Source organism: Equus przewalskii, chromosome 20 (assembly GCF_037783145.1).
Source record: "Equus przewalskii isolate Varuska chromosome 20, EquPr2, whole genome shotgun sequence".
In the NCBI taxonomy this organism is placed as follows: Eukaryota; Metazoa; Chordata; class Mammalia; order Perissodactyla; family Equidae; genus Equus; species Equus przewalskii.
Window position 1 is genome coordinate 3,620,116 of NC_091850.1, and position 22,960 is coordinate 3,643,075.

At 48.8% G+C, this 22,960-nt stretch overlaps 1 protein-coding gene across 4 annotated transcripts; it reads right to left on the reverse strand.

Moving 5' to 3' along the window:
• Nucleotides 1–608: 608 nt before the first annotated feature.
• On the reverse strand, nucleotides 609–22,781 carry TMEM161A (transmembrane protein 161A). Of its 4 annotated transcripts, none has more exons than XM_070586704.1 (12): nucleotides 22,672–22,781; nucleotides 19,736–19,839; nucleotides 19,050–19,130; nucleotides 18,626–18,723; nucleotides 18,356–18,512; nucleotides 17,214–17,365; nucleotides 3,017–3,077; nucleotides 2,777–2,920; nucleotides 2,562–2,675; nucleotides 2,239–2,413; nucleotides 2,018–2,114; nucleotides 609–1,718 (listed from the first exon to the last, which is right to left on the reverse strand). In XM_070586704.1, exons 1-12 carry the CDS (start codon nucleotides 22,672–22,674, stop codon nucleotides 1,465–1,467), a joined length of 1,440 nt encoding a protein of 479 aa, XP_070442805.1. In that variant the 5' UTR covers nucleotides 22,675–22,781; the 3' UTR covers nucleotides 609–1,464. The 4 variants fall into 4 exon arrangements, with proteins under 4 accessions (XP_070442805.1, XP_070442806.1, XP_070442807.1 ...); XM_070586705.1 differs by having other exon boundaries at nucleotides 21,206–22,677; XM_070586706.1 differs by lacking the exon at nucleotides 18,626–18,723 and having other exon boundaries at nucleotides 22,672–22,739.
• Nucleotides 22,782–22,960: the final 179 nt, after the last annotated feature.

Genomic DNA, 22,960 nt, shown 5'->3' on the forward strand with positions numbered 1-22,960 from the left:
GCTTATTTCGCTAAACATATACCCTCTGGGTCCATCCATGTTGTTGCAAATGGGATGATTTTGTCTTTTTTATGGCTGAGTATCCAGTCATTGGTCAATGAGCACTTGGATTGCTTGGCTATTGAATCAAAATTGGATAATGTGTTTAGTTCATGTTAAACCAGGTCTTAACTTTGTTTTAAATATACTTTTCATTTTTATCCACGTAACGAGAGCAGAGCTTCCAAAGTCAAACCCCACTCTAGGACACAGCATTCTCTGCTGCTCCAGCTCCTGTTCTCGGAGCTGCTTTCTACCGTGTCCGGTTATAACCTCACTTTACTAAGTGGAATCATGCTCCCTTTGGGTTATTGTTAGCTGGCAAGTCAGTGGAGAGATGACAGCTAGGGGGAGTGGTGAGGGCGCTTCTTGCCTCAGGTGAACCACACCCGACACAGGTGAGGGAGCCCGGAGCAGGGGGCCCTGGCACAGGAACATCCCTGCAAGGAGCAAGGTCCCCAGGTGGGTCACATTTGCCGGTTGGCAGGGCATTGACAAGGGGCCCCAGAGGTGGGCCTTGGGGCCCCAGGCGATCACGGAGGACTTTGGCTCTCACCTGGTCAGGAAAATGGCTGTGACTCATCTTTTTTATTCTTAATATACATTTTATAAATACCAAAAAGGTTCCATAATCCACGTTTGGGTTATGATAACGTACATGCACACACACTGGGTGTGGCCACAGCAACAGGAAAATTCCCGGGTCACTGCCGCCCCTCACCCTCCTTCCCTGGGTCACCACGACCTCAACAGCGTACCCATTTTTCTGCGTGTGACTTTTACCTGGAAGCAGCCCCTGCATCCCTGTGGCAGAGGGCCTGGGTCACCCTCTTCCCCTCCCTCCATTCTCCCCCTGGTTTCCCCTCCCATCCTTGCCCTGCACGTTCCCTTCCCTGCGCGCTCCCTCCCCTGCAGTCTGTCGGAGGGCTTCATTCTCTGGTCCTCACACTCCCCTCTCCCAGTCTTTTCTCCTCCCTCCCCCTCATCACTTTCCCTTTCACAGGTGACTCCCCTCCTCTTTCTGGTCTCTTCCTTCTCCCCCTAACGTCTCTCCTCCAGTCCCACTGGTGGCTTTTCCTCTTGACATTGGTCCATTTCCCCCCCTTTCCTCATCTCTGCACTTCTTACTCCCCACACGGACACACAGGAGGCCGCCTCCCAAACCACTTGAATCCTGTTGTAAAAAGCGGCCTGCTCCTTTATTTGTTCAGAAGATTGCCCCTCCCTCTGTCGTCAAACCGCAATGGCCATGGGATCCTCTGCCACCTGGCCCAGAGGAGACAGTTTCGAGGCCGAAGCTGAGGGTCAAAGGGGGTCATGGCTCAGGCACTGCGGTGAAGGGACGGGCACAGAGGGGACTCCCAGGCCCCCTTGCACCTGGGCAGTGAGGCGCACGCGGAGGGGGCGCCTGTGTCCCGCAAGCGGTTAGGAGCCCGCCAGGTGCTGGTGGAAGTAGAGGCCGAAGAGGCTGGAGAGCAGCTGGCAGGCGGCGGTCCACCAGATGAGGAAGGCGAGGACGCCGCGGAGGAAGAGGGGCGTGAGCAGGCCGCCCAGGGCCCCGGCGATCCGGGCCGCCGTCTGCTGGGCCTCGTCCTCCCACGGGCCGTCCGGGCTATCACTGCCGGAGGACGGGGCGGGAGACAGCGGGGGGACCGGGCCCAGGCCCCAGGAGTAGCCACCTGCAGGAGGAGGAGCGGGGAGCGAAGGATGGGTGGAGGCACAGACGGGGTGGGCCTCCAGTCTCGCAGCGGAGCAGATTCTCACCTGCCGCCCCGCGCCCCAGGCTCGGCTCCGCACCCATCCAGGCTCCGCGCCTGCCCAGGGCTCTACCTCCCGCCCCACTTCAGGCCCCGCCCCGGCCCCGCCTTGCTCTAGCTCCAGGTCCTGCCCACCCTATCCGTGGGCCCCCTCCGCTCTATCTCCAGGTCCCGCCCCCACTTCAGCCCCGCCCTGCCCCGCCCCGCCCGCTCCTTCTCACCCAGCGTCTTGAGCAGCAGCGTGCAGTTGAGCGTGAGGATGAGCGGCGTCAGGTACTGCAGACTTACCACCGTCACGTAGCAGTAGACCCGCACCACCTGGTGGGCAGGTAGCACTGGCTGCAGCTGGGGACCATCTGGGCTCCGGGTGACCCCACGCCCGAGGGACCCGGAGCCCCGCCCTGAGCTTCGGGTTCCCTCCCCCCCCCCGGGGCGCCCGTACCCGCCGCTGGATCTCACGGGCCTCGATGCGACCGGCCTCCCGCCGCAGCTGCTCCACGCGGGCCTTGGCCAGGCACAGGTAAGCCTGCAGGTGGGGCCGGGTCACCGCCAGCCGCAGCAGACACAGCACCACCAGCACCCAGAGGCGCAGCGAGTCGAAGACAGAGTCCGACAGCCTGCCCAGAGGGAGGGGCAAGGTGCTAGCGAGGCTACCCCGACCAGGGATTTTCCCCCAGGGCCCAAGCCTCCTCCCTGAGCTTCGGAGACTGGAGTACACACAGGGGTCCCCAGCTGCCCTCCCTCCCAGCACCACCCCATACGCACAGGGAGTAGGGTGTTCCCCCAAAGGGCGCCTGGTGCAGGAAGTCCCGTGCAATGGGCTTGGTCCAGAGCCACAGGATGAACAGAGGGGACAAGAAGCTGGTGTGCAGAAGGAGCCTGGGGGCAAGGGCGCAGAGGGGTGAGGCCTGGGCACCCGCCATCTCCCTAGCCTCTCCCTCAGGCTCCCTAAACCCCACCCATCCTGGCCCCCAAGTAACTGCAGCATGGGCCGATCTTCTGACATGGTCAGGGCGTCCCGGTGGGTCTGGGCCAGCCGCAGGCCGGGGAAGGTGAGGAAGGCGCCCAGCATGGAGCCCATGACCGCTAGCCCCACGCGGATGGCCAGCTTGGCCAGAGGGAGCCTGGGGAAAAGAGAAGAGTCAGGCAGCCCCAGACCTGTCAGCACCCTACCTGCAGGACACAGCCTGCCCCTGCTCCCCTCCTTTCCCAGCACTCACGCCCAGTCCCAGCCCTGCGTCTTCAGAAGTGGCTCCAAGTTCTGGGTCATGCTGGCCAGGCCTGGGGAAGACAAGAAGAGGGCAGTGTTCAGTAGGCCACTGGGGCCTCAGAGCCTGCTCTGCCCCCTCCCAAGACATCCTTTTGCTCTCCAGGTAGGAACACACCAGTGGCAGCCAGGCCCTGTGCCAGGCATGAGGACTTTTCTCGGGTTACGTGCAGCTCTTTTCAAAAAACAGGAGAATGCACCAGGCCGACACCCTTCACTGGACTAGGAGAATGCACCAGGCCGACACCCTTCACTGGACAGGAGAATGCACCAGGCTGACACCCACACCCTTCACTGGACTAGGAGAATGCACCAGGCTCACACCCTTGATTGGACAGGAGACGGAGTTGGGGGCACTGAGTCTGAGCTGCCTGGATTATCCTAGGAACCTGGAAGGGCATGAAGGGTTCCTGCAGGAAAAAACCAAAGTCCTGGAAGGAATCCTCCGTTCAGGCCCCCAGATTTCCCACAGAGTAAAAGTAAATAAATATGAGTCACAACCAAAATCACCAAACACACAAGGAAACAAATCACCATAAAGGAGAGTCAGCAGAAAGGAAAAATAGACAAGTTTAGACTCCAAGGACTTCAGAAATTGGCATTACCAATTATGTGTGAAATCCCTGAGGAAAATAAAAGCTGGAATCACAGAACAGGCGACATGAGTACCTCAGATGACCATTGGATTTGCAAAGGAACCAACTAGGCTTTGCTAAAGGAAAACTATAATTACTGAAATGATAGGTTGTTAAACAGCATATTAGCAGCAACCAAAGGAGGAATTAATGAATCAGATATGAAGAAGTCAGATTCCAACTCAGAAGGACAAAGTGGGAAATATGAGGAGAGATTGAGATAAGGAAGACAGAATAGAAAGTCCAGCGTAAGTCAAATCCCAGTCCCAGAGAGAGGGGAGAGAGAATGGAGCAGAGGAGATGTGAGAATGGTTGAAAAGTCTGCAGAATGGTGACACATACAAAGTATGTCAAACCAGATACATGCAAAGGAATCCATACCTAGACACACTGTGGTGACGCTGTGGAATACCAAAAAGAAGGAGATTGCAAAGCAGCCAGGGAGTTAAGACAGATCACCCATAAAGGAAGGACAATTAGGCTGGCAGCCAATGTCAACAGCAACAAATAGAAAGCAAAAAAGTAAGATGGCAGAAACAAGGCCAAATATGTCAGTAATCACAACAAATGTAAGCAGACTAAACTTTGAAATTGAATGATACAGATGGTCAGACTTGATTGAAAGTATCCAGCTATATGTGTTTTAAAGGAGGCATACCTCAGCATAAGGTCACTGGAAGGCTGAAAGAAAAGGGATGTTAAAAAGATACAACAAATACTAATCAAAAGAAAGCTAGAGAGGATATATTAATACAAGATAAACTAGACTAAGACAGAAATATTAAAAGAATCAGGAGGGGTCAATACATCATGATAAAGTGGCTGATTTGCCTCGAAGATGTTCTAAATCTAAACTTGTAAACACCTTGTCAATTAGCCTCAAAATATATAAAGAAAACACTGACAGAACAACCTGGAGAAATTGAGAGCTCCAGCCTCCCAAAGGGAGATTAACCCTTTAATGGCTGATGAAAAGTTAGGAAAGATGGAGATTTGAATTTACTGACCGAGGCCAGCCCGGTGGCGCAGCAGTTAAGTTCACATGTTCCACTTCTCGGCGGCCCGGGGTTCACTGGTTTGGATCCCGGGTGCAGACATGGCACCACTTGGCACGCCATGCTGCGGCAGGCATCCCACATATAAAGTAGAGGAAGATGGGCACAGATGTTAGCTCAGGGCCAGGCTTCCTCAGCAAAAAGAGGAGGACTGGCAGTAGTTAGCTCAGGCCTAATCTTCCTCAAAACAAAACAAAACAAAAAAAACCCTTGAATTTACTGACCCATAGAGGCAGGGAATATATGTTCTTCAAGAACATGTGGAATAGTCACAAAAACTGAACACATTCTAGGCCATAAGACAAGTCTTACCAAATATTAAAGAATTTATTACAAATAGACCATCTTCTGTAACCACAGTGCAATTAAGCTAGAAATAAATAAGAATTTTTTTTAAGTTCTGCATTTGAAGTTTTTAAAAACACATATATTGATGCATAAGTCAAAGAAGAAATCACAACAGAAACTTTAAAATACCTATAAATGAATGGAAATGAAAATACAAGTCAAAACTTATGGGGTAGACAAAAGTGGAACTTAGTAAAATATTTATAGCTTCAAATGTTATAATAGGAATAGAAGAGGCTGAAAATGAGCTAAGTAGCAAAGTAAGAAGTTGGAAACAAGAAAAGGAAGCCTATCACAGTGCTGTTCTAGAATCCAGCGATGCCAGCCACACTAAAGGAGAAGGATTGAAAAGGATGAAAGAAACCAGAAGATTCCACAAGTCACTAAAAATGCAATTGCTTAGCAAGGTTATTCCATGGAAGACACTCAATGTGATGCCTACCTCATAACACAAAAGTGAACTCCCAGGAGTCTGAGGGTTTGTGTAAACAGCAAAAGTTGAAATATTGTGGAAGAAAATACAGAATGTCTTTCTGATCGTAGGGAAGCGAAGGGAATTTCTTCAAGACAAAAATTAACTAAAATAACAAATTCCTTTCATCAAAAGACACTAGAGGCAATGGCTGTAACTATGTTCAATGGCTCAGCCAAAAAAAAGTGTGATGCATGTGTGTGTGGAAATGAAAATAATGCAAACATGGTCAAATGAATATAGGTCAAGGGTGTATGAGGATTCATTAGGGGATTCTTCCAACTTCTCTGTAGGTTTGAAATCTTTAAAAATAAAACATTTGGGAAATTTTTTTAAAGGAAAAACACCACAAAGAAATTGAAGACACACATGTCAAATTGGGAATTTTTTTTTTTTTTTTGAGAAAGATTAGCCCTGAGCTAACATCTGCTGCCAATCCTCCTCTTTTTGCTGAGGAAGACTGGCCCTGAGCTAACATCCGTGCCCATCTTCCTCTACTTTACATGTGGGACGCCTACCACAGCATGGCTTCCCAAGCGGTGCCATGTCCGCACCTGGGATCCGAACCGGCGAACCCTGAGCTGCCAAAGCAGAACATGTGAACTTAACTGCTGTGCCACTGGGCCGGCCCCACAAATTGGGAATTTAATCAATTCCAAGATACATGGTTTTTTTTTCACATTTTAACTTTTCTGAAATTGGGATACATGTGACAATTGATGGCATGCAGTAGTTTAAGTGACAGTATTTTTTAAATCTCTTTTCAGTGGTTCATGAAATAATGGTGTCAGATTTGATAGAAGGAAGTGTGTGCAACACATGTAACAAAGGATCAGCATTCAGAACATATAAAGAAACCTTACAAATCAACAAGAAAAAAAAACATACAGCCCCAGAAAAGCTTCACAACGTTGGATTTGGCAATGATTTACTGGATATGACACCAAAGGCAAAGGCAACAAATTAAAAAATAGATAAACTGGACCTCATGAAAAGTAAACATTTTTGTGCATCAAAAGATACTATCAGTGGGAGCTGGCCCGGTGGTGTAGTGGTTAAGTTTGCATGCTCGGCTTCAGGGGCCCAGAGTTCACAAGTTCGGATCCTGGGTGCAGACCTGGCACCACTTGTCAAGCCATGCTGTGGAGGCATCTCACATAAAGTAGAGGAAGATGGGCACAGATGTTAGCTCAGGGCCAGTCTTCCTCCACACACACACACAAAAGATACTGTCGACGGAGTAAAAAGGCAACCCAAAGAATAAGAGAAAATATTTACAAATCATATATCTGATAAGGGATTAATATCCAGTATATATATACAACTCCTAAAACTCAACAACGAAAAAACAAACAACGTGATTCAAAAATGGGCAAAGAACTTGAACAGACATTTCTCCAAAGAAAATATATAAATGGCCAACAAGCAGATGAAAAGATGCTCAACGTTACTAATCATTAGGGAAAGGCAAATCAAAACTGCAATGAGATACCATCACACCCATTGGGATGGCTATTCTTAAAAAAAAACAAACCCAGAAAGTAATAAATGTTGGTGAGGATGTGGAGAAGTTGGAACCGTTGTGCATTAGTTGTGGGAATGTAAAATGGTGCAGCCACTGTGGAAAACAGTTTGTTGGTTCCTCAAAAAATTAAACATAGGATTGCCACCTGACCCAGCAATTCCACTTCTGGGTGTGTACCCAAAGGAACTGAAAGCAGGGACTGGAAGAGACATTTGTATGTGTGTGTCCATGGCAGCATTGCTCACAACAGCTAAAACATGGAAGCAATCTAACTGTCCACCAACATGTGAATGGATAAGGAAAATGTGGCATAGCCACACAATGGAATATTATTCCCCCTTCAAAAGGAAGGAAATTCTGACACATGCTACAGCATGGATGAACTTTGAGGACATTATGCCAAGTGAAAGAAGCCAGTCACAAAGAGACCCATGCTGTGTGATTCCACTTATACGGGGTCCCTAGAGGAGTCAGATTCATAGACACAGAAAGTAGGATGCAGGGCACCAGGGGCTGGGGGAGGGGCACGGGGAGTTAGTGTTTAATGAGACAGAGTTTCAGTTTTGCAAGATGAAAAGAATTCTGGAGATGGATGGTGGTGATGGCTGCACACCAATGTGAATACACTTAATGCCACTGAAATGTACACTTAAAAATGGTTAAGATGGGGGGCCAGCCTGGTGGCACAGCGGCATGTTCTGCTTTGGTGGCCCGGGGCTCACTGGTTCGGATTCTGGGTGCGGACATGGCACTGCTTGGTGAGCTATGCTGTGGCAGGCATCCCATGTATAAAGTAGAGGAAGATGGGCACGGATGTTAGCTCAGGGCCAGTCTTCCTCAGCAAAAAGTGGAGGATTGGTGGCAGATGTTAGCTCTGGGCTAATCTTCCTCAAAAAGAAAAGATTAAGATGGTAAGTTTTATGTTATGTGTAAAATAAATTAAAATTAAAATTTAAAAAGACACACAGCCAAAAGAAAAATGGGCAACAATAGGAACCGTCTTTTCACAGAAGAAGAAACTTGAATCCCGTTCATAACAGGAAAACATGCCCAGCCTCCCAGGCAACCAGAGAAATGCATGTTAAGACCACAGAGGCCACATTTTACATAGCCAGATGGGCAAAAACCAAGCATCTTCCACAGATTTTGACTCATTTGAACCTTACTGCCCTGCAGGTTGGCGCCATCAGCACCCGACCTCACAAGCAGGGAGGCTGAGGCAGGGAGGGTTGTGCGGCCACCCAAGCTCACCCTCGGCACGGCCAGGAATCAGTGGGCAGCCTGAGCCCAGCGTCCACACTCTGGACACTAGGCCACAGGGGTGGTGGCCAGGCTGGGAGAACTGCTCTGAAAAACGCTGAGGCACCATCTTATAAAGGTGAACATGATCCTATGGTCCCCAAGTCCTGTGCCTGAAAGAAACACCTGCACGCATGTATGAGCAAACGCATGTAAGAGTGATCCCTGTAGCACTGTGAGAGAGCTAAATGGCCATCAACAGGAGAATGGACAAGTAAGGACAAGAACATCATACATCCGTGACGAGAGATGAACCGAAGGCCCCAGGCCAACACAGCCCAGTTTTGGAAACAGTATCAGAGAGGAAAGCATGAGCTGTGGAGCACACACTGCAAAACTGAACAATGAATTCTCTAGGGGCAGAGACATCTGAGAGGAAACTATTTTTTAAAAAGGCAAAGGAGAGTGACGTCAGCAACATGGCTGAGTGAGCAGTCTTCTTTGTCTCTCCCCCTTCGAATCTACATCTAATTGGACATTCATCATCGGTCAACAAAGGATATCCACACAGCATCTCAGGATGCCTGAGAGACCCATGCTGCTATACATCGGAAGGTGGATGGACTTCCCCCCAGGCAGGAGGTGGAGATAGGTGAAAACTCTCTGACCCCCGACCCCCAGACAGCCTAGTACCTGCAAGTGACTTTCTTCCAGCGGACACGCTCATAGCACCACTACGCACCAAGGCAGGTGTGTGAGTGCACCGGTGGAGCGACGGTGGAAACAGGTGACCACAGTCCTACCTAAGCCCCCCACGATTGCCCCTAAGCCCAGGGGAAAAATCCACGGTCCCACAGCAGCCACAGGGCAAGCCTCTACTTGGCATTAGCAGAGAGGCCCCACCCAGCATTCAGAATGCTGGGAGGCTCTGGGACAGGGGGATCCTGGGCGGTGCAGCAGCCCACCAGCTGCCTCTGACTCACAGACTCCAGCAGTGTCCCAGAGAGGGCAAGGGAGACCCAGTGGGCCCATGGGACTGGGTGGGGGAAGGTTGATGCCCCAACGGCCCTGCTCCGTGGTCCAAGGGGAAATTCCATGGTCCCACAGCAGCCGTGGGGCAAGCCTCTACTCGGCATTAGTAGAGAGGCCCCACCTAGCATTCAGAACACTGGGAGGCCCCAGGGCAGGAGGATCCCAGGTGGTGCACCAGCCCACCAGCTGCCTCTGATTCACGATCTCCCGCTGTGGCCCAGAGAGGGCAAGGGACACCTAGTAAGCCCGTGTGAGTGGGCGGTGACAGGTTGGAGTCCCAGCAAGCCTGCTCCACGGTCCAGGGGGGAAATCCACAGTCCCACAGCAGCCACAGTGAAAGCCTCTGCGCAGTGTTAGCGGAGAGGCCCCGCCTGGCACTCACAAGGCTGGAAGGCCCTGAGGCAGAAGTAGCACAGCTGGGTGAGCTAAGCACAGACTGCAGTAGATACCCATAGCTCTGCTGCAGCCCACAGTGAACAAGCGAGATCTTGCAGGCCCTGATGGTGACAGAGCTGTGAATCTACGTGAACCTGGTCCAGGCCACTGTGAAAGCCCATAACACCGCTGCAGACCCTAAGGAGGGAGCACGTCTAGGTGGTCTGCAACAGTAGGCACCAGCAACCTGAGGCCCCCTTGCAACTGTCCCCACAGCTGACAAGAGACCCCACAGGACCACTGTGACTAAGAGGAGGGGCCCAGGTCCAGTCAGCAACAGCTGACAGGGTTCCTGGTTGGTGCAGATTAAACAGCTGCTCCCCTCACTCCAGTAGAAGCAAGTGGAAGCAGTAACTACATTCTATCTCTAGGCGGAGGCACAAATCCACGCCATCAAGCAGTATGAAAAATATATTAAATCTCCAGGACAGAAGAAAAATAACAAGTACCCAGAAAACAATCCCAAAGACAATGAAATCTGTAACCTAAATGACAATAAATTCAAAACAGCCATCATTAAAAAACTCGATGAGTTAAAAGAGAATACAGGTAGACAACTCAATGAGTTCAGGAGCTATGTCACAAAAGAGCGTGACACTATAAAGAAGAACCAATCAGAAATATTGGAGATGAAGAACACAATGGAGGAGATTAAGAAAAATCTGGACTCTCTGAATAGTAGGGTTGATAATATGGAGGACAGAATTAGCAATTTGGAGGATAGGAATATAGAAATGCTGCAGATAGAGGAGGAGAGAGAACTAAGACTAAAAAGAAATGAAGAAACTCTCTGAGAATTATCCGACTCAATTAGGACATGCAACATAAGGATTACAGGTATCCCAGAGGGAGAAAGTATCCCAGAAGGAGAAGGGGGCGGAAAGCCTGTTCAAAGAAATAATGGCTGAGAACTTTCCAAACCTGGGGAGAGAGATGGAACTCCATGTGACAGAAGACAATAGATCTCCACACTTTATCAATGTAAAAAGACCAACCCCAAGGCATATAGTAGTGAAGCTTGCAAAGGTCAATGACAAAGAGAAAATACTAAGGGCAGCAAGGCAGAAGAAAATAACCTACAAAGGAACCCCCATAAGGCTGTCAGTAGATTACTCAGCAGATACTTTACAGGCTAGGAGAGAGTGGAATGATATATTCAAAACTCTGAAGGACAAAAACTTGCAGCCAAGAATACTTTATCCAGTGAAAATACCCTTCAAATATGATGGAGAAATAAAAAGTTTCCCAGATAAACAAGTTAAGGGAGTTCATTGCCACAAGACCTCCCCTACAAGAAATGCTCAGGAAGACCCTCATACCTGAAAAATCAAAAAAAGGAAAGGGGTTACAAAACCCAGAGCAAAGGAGATAAGTGGAAAGACAAAAACAGAAAGTAGCAGCTTTCCATCAGAACAGGTTAGCAAAAATTAAGTATAACATTAAAGATAAAAGGAAGGGAAACACCAAGAATGAATATAATCTTGTCATTTTAACCACAAACTCACAACCCAAGAAGGAAGAGAAAAAAAAATCTGACAATAACAACCTAGAAGGGGAAGAGGAAGGGGATGGAACGTCTTAATCTAAGGAAATAAGAGGCTATCAGAAAATGGACTATCTCATCCATGAGATGTTTATACAAACCACTTGGTAACCACTCAACAAATAACAAGAATAAAGATACAAATTACAAATAAGAAGAAAACCAATATAGAAATCTACCTACTTGAATTAGTAGTCCAAAAATCATGGGACAAGAAACAAAGGAAATGCAAAAGAACCGGAAAACAAGTGATAAAATGGCAGCATTAGGCCCCCACATTTCAATAATCACTCTAAATGTAAATGGATTGAACTTTCCAATCAAAAGACACAGAGTGGCAGGATGGATCAAAGAACAAGACCCAACAATATGCTGCCTCGAGGAAACACACCTCAGCCCCAAAGACAAACACAGACTCAGAGTGAGGGGATGGAAGACAATACTCCAAGCTAATAATGAACAAAAGAAAGCAGGTCTCGCCATACTTATATCAGACAAAGCAGACTTCAAAGCAAAACAGATAAAGAAAGACAAAGAGGGGCAGTTTATACTGATAAAAGGGACACTCCACCAAGATGACATAACACTTATAAATATATACGCACCCAACACAGGGAGCACCAAAATTTGTAAGGCAACTGTTAACAAAACTAAAAGGAGACATCAACAACAATACAATAATAGTAGGGGACCTCAACACCCCATTAACACCAATGGATAGATCATCCAGACAGAAAGTCAACAAGGAAATTATAGAATTAAAGGAAAAATTAGACCAGATGGACTTTATAGATATATACAGAACACTCCATCCCAAAACAGCAGGTTACACATTCTTCTCAAGTGCGCGTGGAACATTCTTAAGGATAGACCATATCTTGGGAAACAAAGCAAGCCTCAATAAATTCAAGAGGATTGAAATAATATCAAGCATCTTTTCTGATCATAATGCTATGAAACTAGAAATCAACTACAAGAATAAAGCTGGGAATGGGGCAAAAATGTGGAGACTAAACAACATGCTACTGAACAAACAATGGATTATTGAAAAAATTAAAGAAGAAATCAAATATTATCTGGAGACAAATGAAAATGAAAACACACCATATCAACTCATTTGGGATGCAGCAAAAGCGGTCCTAAGAGGGAAATTCATTGCAATACAGGCTCACCTCAGTAAACAAGAAAAATCTCAGATAAGCAATCTCAAACGACACCTAACAGAATTAGAAAAAGAGGAACAAAGAAAGCCCAAAGTCAGCAGAAGGAGGGAAATAATAAAAATTAGACCAGAAATAAACAATATGGAAACAAAAAAGACAGTAGAAAGGATCAATGAAACAAAGAGTTGGTTCTTCGAAAAAATTAACAAAATTGACAAACCCTTAGCCAGACTCACTAAGAAAAAAAGAGAGAAATCTCAAATAAATAAAATTAGAAATGAGAGAGGAGAAATCAGAACAGATACCACAGAAATACAAAGGATCATAAGAGAATACTATGAATAACTATATGCCAACAAATCGGACAACCTAGAAGAAATGGATAAATTCTTAGACTCTTACAACCTCCCAAAACCGAATCAGGAGGAAACAGAGAATCTGAATAGACGAATCACAAGTAAAGAAATTGAAACCGTAAATCAAAAACCTCCCCAAAAATAAAAGTCCAGGACCAGACGGCTTCTCTGGAGAATTCTACCAAACATTCAAAGAAGTTTAACACCTATCCTTCTCAAACTATTCCAGAAAACTGAGGAAGGTGGAGCACTCCCTAACATATTCTATGAAGCCAACATCACCCTGATCCCCAAACCTGACAAGGACAACACAAAGAAGGAAAACTACAGGCCAATATCACTGATGAACATAGATGCAAAAATCCTCAACAAAATTCTGGCAAACCGAATACAGCAATACATTAAAAAGATTATACACCATGATCAAGTGGGATTTATACCAGGGACACAGGGATGGTTCAACATCCGCAAGTCAATCAACGTGATACACTACATTAACAAAATGAGAAACAAAAACCACATGATCATCTCAATAGATGCAGAGAAAGCATTTGACAAGATCCAATAGCCATTTATGATAAAAACTCTCAATAAAATGGGAATAGAAGGAAAGTACCTCAACATAATAAAGGCCATATATGACAAACCCACAGCCAACATCATACTCAATGGGCTAAAACTGAAAGCCATCCCTCTGAGAACAGGAACAAGACAAGGGTGTCCACTATCACCACTCTTATTCAACATAGTACTGGAGGTCCTGGCCAGAGCAATTCTGCAAGAAAAAGAAATAAAAGGAATCCAAATAGCAATGAAGAAGTGAAACTCTCGCTGTTTGCAGACGACATGATCCTGGCCAGAGCAATTCTGCAAGAAAAAGAAATAAAAGGAATCCAAATAGCAATGAAGAAGTGAAACTCTCGCTGTTTGCAGACGACATGATCCTGGCCAGAGCAATTCTGCAAGAAAAAGAAATAAAAGGAATCCAAATAGCAATGAAGAAGTGAAACTCTCGCTGTTTGCAGACGACATGATCTTATATATAGAAAACCCCAAAGAATCCATAGGAAAACTATTAGAAATAATCACCAGCTACAGCAAAGTTGCAGGGTATAAAATTAACATACATAAATCAGTAGCATTTCTATACTCTAATAACGAACTAACAGAAAAAGAACTCAGGAACTCAATCCCATTCAGAATCGCAACAAAAAGAATAAAATACCTTAGGGTAAATTTAACCAAGGAAATGAAAGACCTATACAATGAAAACTACATGACTTTCCTGAAAGAAATTGATGATGACATAAAGAGATGGAAAGACATTCCATGCACATGGATTGGAAGAATAAACATAGTTAAAATGTCCATACTACCTAAAGCAATCTACAGATTCAATGCTATCCCAATCAGAATCCCAAGAACATTCTTCACAGAAATTGAACAAAGAATCCTAAAATTCATATGGGGCAACAAAAGACCCCAAATTGCTAAAGCAATCCTGAGAAAAAAGAACAAAACCGGAGGCATCACAATCCCTGACTTCAAAGCATACTACAAAGCTACAGTAATCAAAACAGCATGGTACTGGTACAAAAACAGGTGCACAGATCAATGGAACAGAACTGAAAGCCCAGAAATAAAACCACACATCTACGGACAGCTAATCTTCGACAAAGGATCTGAGAGCATACAATGGAGAAAAGAAAGTCTCTTCAAAAAATGGTGCTGGGAAAACTGGACAGCCACATGTAAAACAATGAAAATTGACCATTCTTTTTCACCATTCACAAAAATAAACTCAAAATGGATCAAAGACCTAAAGGTTAGACCTGAAACAATAAGTTTTCTAGAGGACAATATAGGCAGTACACTCTTTGACATCAGTTTCAAAAGAATCTTTTTGAACACCATAACTCCTCAGATGAGGGAAACAATAGAAAGAATAAACAAATGGGACTTCATCAGACTAAAGAGCTTCTTCAAGGCAAGGGAAAACAGTATTGAAACAAAAAAACAACCCACTAGTTGGGAAAAAATATTTACAAGTTATATATCCGACAAAGGGTTAATCTCCATAATATATAAAGAACTCACACAGCTCAAAAACAAAAAATCAAACAACTCGATCAAAAAATGGGCAGGGACATGAACAGACATTTCTCCCAAGAAGATATACGGATGGCCAATAGACACATGAAAAGATGCTCATCATTACTAATCATCAGGGAAATGCAAATCAAAACTACACTAAGATATCACCTTACACCTGTTAGAATGGCAAAAATATCCAAAACAAAAAGTGACAAATGTTGGAGAGGTTGTGGAGAAAAAGGAACCCTCACACACTGCTGGTGGGAATGCAAACTGGTGCAGCCACTATGGAAAACAGTATGGAGATTTCTCAAAAAATTAAAAATAGAAATACCTTATGACCCAGCCATCCTACTACTGGGTATATATCCAAAGAACTTGAAATCAGCAATTCCAAAAGTCCTATGCACCACTATGTTCATCGCAGCATTATTTACAATAGCCAAGATGTGGAAGCAACCTAGGTGCCCATCAAGTGATGAGTGGATAAAGAAGATGTGGTATATATATATACAATGGAATACTACTCAGCCATAAAAAAAGATAAAATCGTCCCATTCACAACAACATGGATGGACCTTGAGGGTATTATGTTAAGTGAAATACGCCAGATAGAGAAAGACGAACTCTGTATGACTCAACTCATAGGTGGAAGTTAAACATAGAGACAAAGAGAACTGATTGGTGGTTACCAGGGGAAAGGGGGAGTGGGGGGAGGGCACAAAGAGTGAAGTGGTGCACCTACAACATGACTAATAATAATGTACAACTGAAAGTTCACAAGGTTGTAAACTATCATAATCTTGATAAAAAGTTAAAAAAAAAAGGCAAAGGAATGGTAAACACAAAATTTGAGAAACTGGTTGGGTTGGGAGTAGGAGAGGAAGGCAGTGGGATCAAGGAGGTTGCACAGCGACATGCTACAGGAGCATTGGGAATGTTCTAGTTCTTATTTGAGAGATGGGTTCATGGGTGTTTATATTATTATTTTGCTGTGTAATTTACATATATACGTTCTTTTGTATATATCAAACATTTTATAATTTTAAAAATTGAAAAGTGGGGAGAACTGGAAAGATAAACTCTAGGAGTCAGCAGAGTTATATGGGCCATGGTGAGGATTTTGGTCTTTATCCAAAGACCACTGGAGTCTGGTGTCAGGCAGAGGAGTGATGTGATCCAAATTACGTTTTTAAAAGGTCATTCAAGGAATAGAAAAAGTCAAAAGAAAAATGGGAAACTAATAAAAAATAGTTGCAATTCCTATCCCATACAAAGGCTAGTTTCCTTAATATATAAAGACCTCCTACAAATCAATAAAAGGGTCAAGAACCCAGTAGAAAAGTGGGTAAAATAATAGCTCTGAAAGGGAGATAGAAATGGCTCTACAACATATGAAAAGATGCTCAACCTCACTTACATTTTTACCCATCAGATCACCCAAGATGGAAAAGCCTGAGCAAACACATTGGAGAGGATGAGGGGGGAACAGGCACGTTCATACATTTTTTCCTGAAGGGCAATTTGCAACATTATCAAAATTACAAATGCACTTTCTTGCACAGGGCCACATGCACAAGGCTGTTCCCATACAACACGGTTGTGTAACAGCTTGGTTTTGTGTAACAATATTTGATAACAAAAGAGTTAGATATCCATAAATAGTGACCTGGTTAAATAATCATAGAACATCCATAAAATGAAATATCACGTAGCTGTTACAAAAAATGGCACTGTATGTAGTGTCAAGGGACAACTTCCAATATTTATTGTTTTTAAGGGAAAAAGACAAGGTGTAGAGCCATATGCACTACTGTTTTACATGAATAAAGGAAAGTGGGACCCTAGGTTTCCTCTGGGGAAGAGGACCAGTGTGGAAGGGTGATTTTTACTGTGTGTCTTCTTATACTTTATGAATTTTATACCATTTACCTATTTCCTCCCCAAATTAAATTAGAATAGGTAAATATTAAGTCACTGTGGCTGCCGGGTAGACAGCAACTGGAGGGAACGGACGTGCCCAGGTGACGAGCTGCAGCCGCAGGCGTCCATCAGAAACAGTGAGACAGGGTGTCCTCTCATCCCCAAAGCCCAAGGAGGCAACCAGGGTAGCAAGCACCCATGGAGACTGCTCGGGCCCCAGAAGCCCCCTCCTTCACCTACTATGTGGAACAAGCCACTTAAACCCCACCCTCGACAGCTTACACGAGGGAGTGATGGAGGTGTCAACCCCAGGCCCCCCACTGCACGTACCTGGCTCCAGGCCCAGCTCGAGGGTCTCCTCCCGCACCACCTGCACCAGCATGGCCAGGAGCAGGAAGAGGAAGGCGAAGGTGAGGCAGACGGAGCGCTCACCCCCCTCCTCCGCACTGAAGTACAGCCGGGTCACGGTCAGGAACACCTTGCTGGGGACGGGGCTAAGGAGGCCTTGAGCGCCTGTAGTGCCCCTCCCCTGTTCTCCCCACCCCGCCCCTGCCCCCCCCCCACCCCCGGCCAGTGATCCCTCAACTCCGGACCACAAATACCAGAGTTTGGGTTTGAAGTCCCAGGGAGCAAGTTAGTGATGAAGGAGAGTGAGCCACTGAACAAGCCCAGAAGACAAGACCCAGGGCTGCTCACACCTGTGTCACTGGCATGGGGGTGTGCAGGGGCAGGTGTGCCTGGGCCTCCAGCTTGATTCATCATACTACGTGTGGCCAGTTAGAAATGGCCACCAAGTCTGTCTCCTAGGGGTCCCGCCTGCCTGACCCACCTAGTCTCCTGGCGGCATTCACAGCAGGTGAATTTCCTGTTCCTCTGAGACACTATCATAAATACAGGCTGTACCTGAGAGTCTGCCCCAAAAGAGACCCATGGGGCTTTCCAGAACCAGTGTGGGCATCAAGATAGGCTTCGCTTCTTCACAAGCCCATTCCACGACATTTTCCCTGGCTAGGGTCCTCAAAGTCATCAGTTTGCCTCTGCTCTCCAAGCAGCTTAATTAAAAGTTGCAGAATGGGCCTTCTCTTTTCCAGCCTCTCCATCTGGGCTGCTTGGTGACTTACTTTGACCAAAAGAATGGACAAGGATGGGGTGGCTGACTTTGGGCAAAGACTCAGGTGGCCTGCAGAGGCTCCTTTTCCTTGCTGGCCTTTCTGCTCCTGCAGTGAGGAAGCTGGGGCTAGCCTGCTGGATGGCTGGACCACATGGAATGGAATGGAGACTAGCCGACCCAGCTGAGCCCAGCCCAAAGCCAGAGCCAATGCAAAGCGGCTGCTTTATCCCAACAAGATTGCAGAGGTTTGTGGCACAGCAGTCAGTAACTGATATACCAGTTTAGGGGGAGACAGGGGACTTCAGATCCGGCTCCCACATGCCTCCCCCTGCCCCACCCAGGGAGCCTGGAGGAAGGATACACGGAGAAGGCAACGGTGAGCAAACACCAGAACACAGCGATGTTGGTCTCCTTGGCCGAGCCCAGCACGTAGTAGTAGGCCTCTGTGAAGAGGTACACGCCTCCCGAGTACACAGCGAAGTCCACGAACCACTGGTACTCCAGGAAGAAGCGCAGGACTGCATGGACAAGCTGCTCAGTGCTGGCCATCCGCCCAGGCCGCTCCCTGCCCCATCTCATCCCATTAGGGTGTGGGCCGAGAGGGGAGTTGGGGACCCAGTGGGCCTGTTACCGAGGGCATCGACGGCTGTGAGGGGGCAGGTCTCCAGCTGGAAAGGGGCATCTCGGGGCACAGACAGCGGCTTCTCCTCACTATAGCCATTGGCCCACCTGGTGGGGAGGGTGTCAGAGCAGCATCTCCCGGTTCCTCCTCCCCCAGTCAGGCATGGCAGGCCACACAACCCCAGCACCCCAGCACAGAAGGAGCTGGCCCAAGAGACACCTTCTCCCCTAGCCTGGGTCTCCTCTGCACTCCAGGGTGCTAGCACCAGTTGCCCACAAGGCTGGCCCAGAGCACATTCCAATAAGCATTAGATGCTGACTGGAGGCAACCAATGAATGCCGGTGCCCCTCTCCTCCTCCTTGGGTGTCCTGATTCTCCCAGGTGCTGCCCCACCCCACCCCCAGCCACTCCCCGAAGGCTGGGGCTCACTCACCGCTCCTTCCTGCCTCGGGGTCTCTGCTTCCCCACCAGGGCGCGAAGCTCTTCATCGGATGGGTGCTTGTATCGGAAGAGACTGAGGGCAAAGACAGGCAGTCAGGACAGCTGGGGCATGGTGGGTCAAGGCAGTGAGCCCCAATATCTGGGACTGGAGTCAGAGGGAGGGCTGGCTCTGAAACGGCTGGGGACAGGATGGGCAGGGGCCATTGAAGGCACGGGAGGTGGGCTGGGGTTGGCTGGGGGCGTGCAGGGGGGTGCTGGACACCCCTGAATGTGCTGGCTAACTCTCTTAGCCGAGCAGGTGTGGCACTGTCCTGGGGAGAGAGTTCGTTCCACCAGCTCTCAGGAAGCAGCTGAGACCCAACCGGGGACAAAAAGCATGGCGGGAAAGGATCGCAGGGAGAGGCGGGTGGAAGGGGGTTGGATTACAGGCAGGCAGGAGTCGGGGAAGCAGCTGCTCTTCCCAGGGAGGGGACAGTTTCACGGGTGTACATCTGTCAGCACTGATCCAACTGTGCGCTTCAAATATTCGCAGTTGATTGTACACCAATTACGTCTCAATAAAGTTGTGTTAAAAAACAACAAAAATGCCATGCAGGGCGAGGCGGCTGGGGGAAGCGGAGGCGGGGGTCTGTGGGCCCCTCCCTCTGCCCGCGAAGGGCTGCGGCTCCTGCGGCTCACCTGCCATCGCAGAGCAGCCAGCGCGCGAAGGAGCAGTGCGGCGCCAGCCTGTGCATGAGGGTGGCGGTGAGCAGGGTCACCACCAGCTGCACTCCGAGGACGGCCTGGGGGGAGGGGATATGAAGGGCAGTGCCTGCCAGAGGGTGACAAGCTCACTCCTTCCGAAGCCGAAGCCGGGCTATTTATAGAGACGCCAGGGGGCAGGTGGGGGAGGGAGGGCCCTTCCCGGCTCAGGCTGCATCTTGGAGAAGAGGCCTGGGATGAGCTTGGACCCAACCCTGGGAGCCCCTGCTGAGGGCGGATCCCCCCACCACCTCGACCTGGCTGGGGTGTAGGGTGGTGCAGGGCAGGCACTGGAGCAGAGACTGGGGTTCCCCTCCAGCCTCTGCTATGGATTTCAGGTATTAATCTCCCTGAGCCTCGGTTTCCTCATCTGGAAATGGGGTGCTTCCTCTTCTGTTTCCTGTACCCTCACTACCACCCTCCCCATGGAGGAGGAGCTTGGCACACCCAGGGAAAGCGGCTTCTCTCCTACTGTCCCACCCACGCACCAACTGTCTCTGGTGAGCTTCAAGCTTCAACCTTCACCCTGGCGGCTGGGTCCCCCAAAGTCTTTCCCGTCTTAAATTATGCCTGGGGGCTCCATCACCCTCTCCTCCTCTCCCTCCTTTTGTAATCAACCTCCTTGGAAAGCATCTATTTCTGGCCACTGCCTGTTTCAGGAGCAAGATATTTGAGTGGAATGACTTTTTTTTTTTTTTTTTTTTTTTTTTGCTGAGGAAGATTTGCCCTGAGCTAACATCCATTGCCAGTCTTTCTCTTTTTGTATGTGAGCCCCTGCCACAGCATGACCACTGACAGACCAGTGGTGTGCAGCTGCCCCCAGAACCAAATGCAGCTGCTGAAGCAGAGCGCACCAAACTTAACCACTAGGCCATCAGGGCTGGCCCTGGGATAACTGTTTGTTAATTAGGAATTTTCTCACCAAGTTCTGTGTAATGGCCTTTTAAACAACAATTCATAACACGTTTTCATATACCTACTTTAAAAAGTTTTGGAAGAAATGATTTTGGTAATCAGTCTGAACATGAAGCTGGGTTTACCTGCTTGAATGCAGGAAATACCCATTTGCCATCAGTAATTATGTAATATTATGTGCTCAGGAGAGCTGCCTACGGGTATTATGGTATTATAATTAACAACTAAAATTAAATAAAGATTAATATTAAAATTAATTATTAAAATTATTTTTTAATCAGGCAAGAATAAGCTAACTTTAATGGGAAAAGCTCTGGTGTGATGGATATCGACCTAGCACTGTAATTCAGAATGACTGCTGAGAAATTTACCCTTCAAATAACCCTCTAACAGGATATTCTCTCTATGCCTGAGCCTCGTAAACCGAGACTAGAATATGTTTTCAATAACGGGGTTGGGAGGTCTCACCAGTCTCCTAGTCTCACTGCTTACCTTCTCCAACCCCCAAGTGCAGATTGGCTGGCGGGCACCAATGACCAGGGACCGTGGGCCCCTCCAAACCCAGTGTGCCGCGGGGTCCGCGGCCCGCCATTCCTCCTAGGACCCCTCCTCCGCCGCCCCCCAGCGCCTTCCACTAGCCGCTCTCCAAACTTTAGAGCCTGGGGAGCCTCTCCCCTTGTGACCGCATCCTCTGCCAGGGTTTTAACCACCGACCTGGCCCAGCACACGGGCACCTCCAGCCCAGACCTCTCTGCCGAGCTCGCCGACCGTGCCTCCTCCACGCCCTTCCCGGGAAGCCCCAGCAACCGCCCATCCCTACGTCAGGTTGGACCGACGGAGGGAGAGAGGGAAGGAGGAAGGAAAGGAAAGAAGAATGGAAAGAGGAGGAAAGCAAGGCAATGGAAAGGAAGGAGGGAAAAAAGGCACGCGTCCCTCCACCTAAAGCTCCCAAAGTCCGCCCAGGCATGTTTCTCAAGTCCCGCGACCCAGCAGCCTCCAGGCTTGGGGTCCACGCTCTGCAGATCTCCAAAGATCTTCTGGAGCCTCCCATCAGGCCACGGTCCTCCTCTGCTCAAAGCCTTTCCCCGGATCTTTGACCCGAGAGTCTGAGAATCCTACTAATTCACGTCAATGCGACTTTCCTCCATCCTGTTCCCGAGAGCCCTTCCCTCCTCTCCCACCGAGACCCGCACCCCGGCCGGGAACGACCCCCACTTCCAAGCACCCCTCCATCAACTCTCTTCCTTCAGGCCCTCCGCCAACGCCCCTCCTCGGGGAACCCCTCCCCCCGCCCCAGGCAGGGTGAGGCCGCCTTCCAGTCCCCTTCAGGCTGCCCCTTCCTCTGCCCAGTCCGAACCCCTCGGGGCTGGGGTCCCCGCCCTCGCCCCGCACCAGCCTCCCCACGAGGGGCCGGGCGAAGTTGGAAGAACTGACTCAAGGGGTTGGACCCGGAGCCGCGTGAGACCTGAGGGTTTCAACCGTGCTGTCTGCAATTCCGGGACCTTCGCGCTCCCTGAGCCACCCCGATCCCGGGGCCTGGCGCCTCCTCTCAGGGCTCCCTGGCCCGTCCACGCGCCCCGATACCCTCGATGGACTACGCTTCCGCAGGACCCTGGTCCGCAGAGTCCCCAGATCTCCCTCGCGAGGGACGAACATGCTCGGGTCCCTATCCGCTCCGCGGTGCCACTACCCCTCGGCAGGACCTCAGGTCCTAGAGGGTCCTGAGAGACTTGCCAGAGCCCCAGAATGCTCAGGCGGTTCCAGTCCCGGCGGCTCGACCCCCGGACCCTCACAGGTCCTGCTGCGAGACTCTGACCCCAAAGAGAGACACACGGTCCTCAGCGCGACCCCGAGTCCCTCAGAGCCCTCAATCCCCACAAAGGGACCCCCGTCCCTTCGGCGTCTCCCCAGACGCCCCCGGCCCCTGAGGGGCCCCCACGCCGCAGCCGCCGGCTCACCATGTCGGCCGCAGGAGCGCGGTGCGCGAACCCACGGGCCTAGGGCTCAGGGCGCTTCGTGGGAACTCGACCAGTCAGAGCCCGACCCTGGTCTGACAAGCAGCCCGTGCGACCAATCATCAGGCTTGGAGCTGGGGCAAATCACGAGGGACAAGGGATCGCTCGCGTTGCATGCCGGAAATTGTAGTTGGAAGACGCTCGACAAGCTCAGACTGTAGTTGGGTCAGGACTGTCTCTGGGACCCCTGTGTGGCTGCCCTCTCCGAGGTTCAGTCTCCTCACCTGCACCT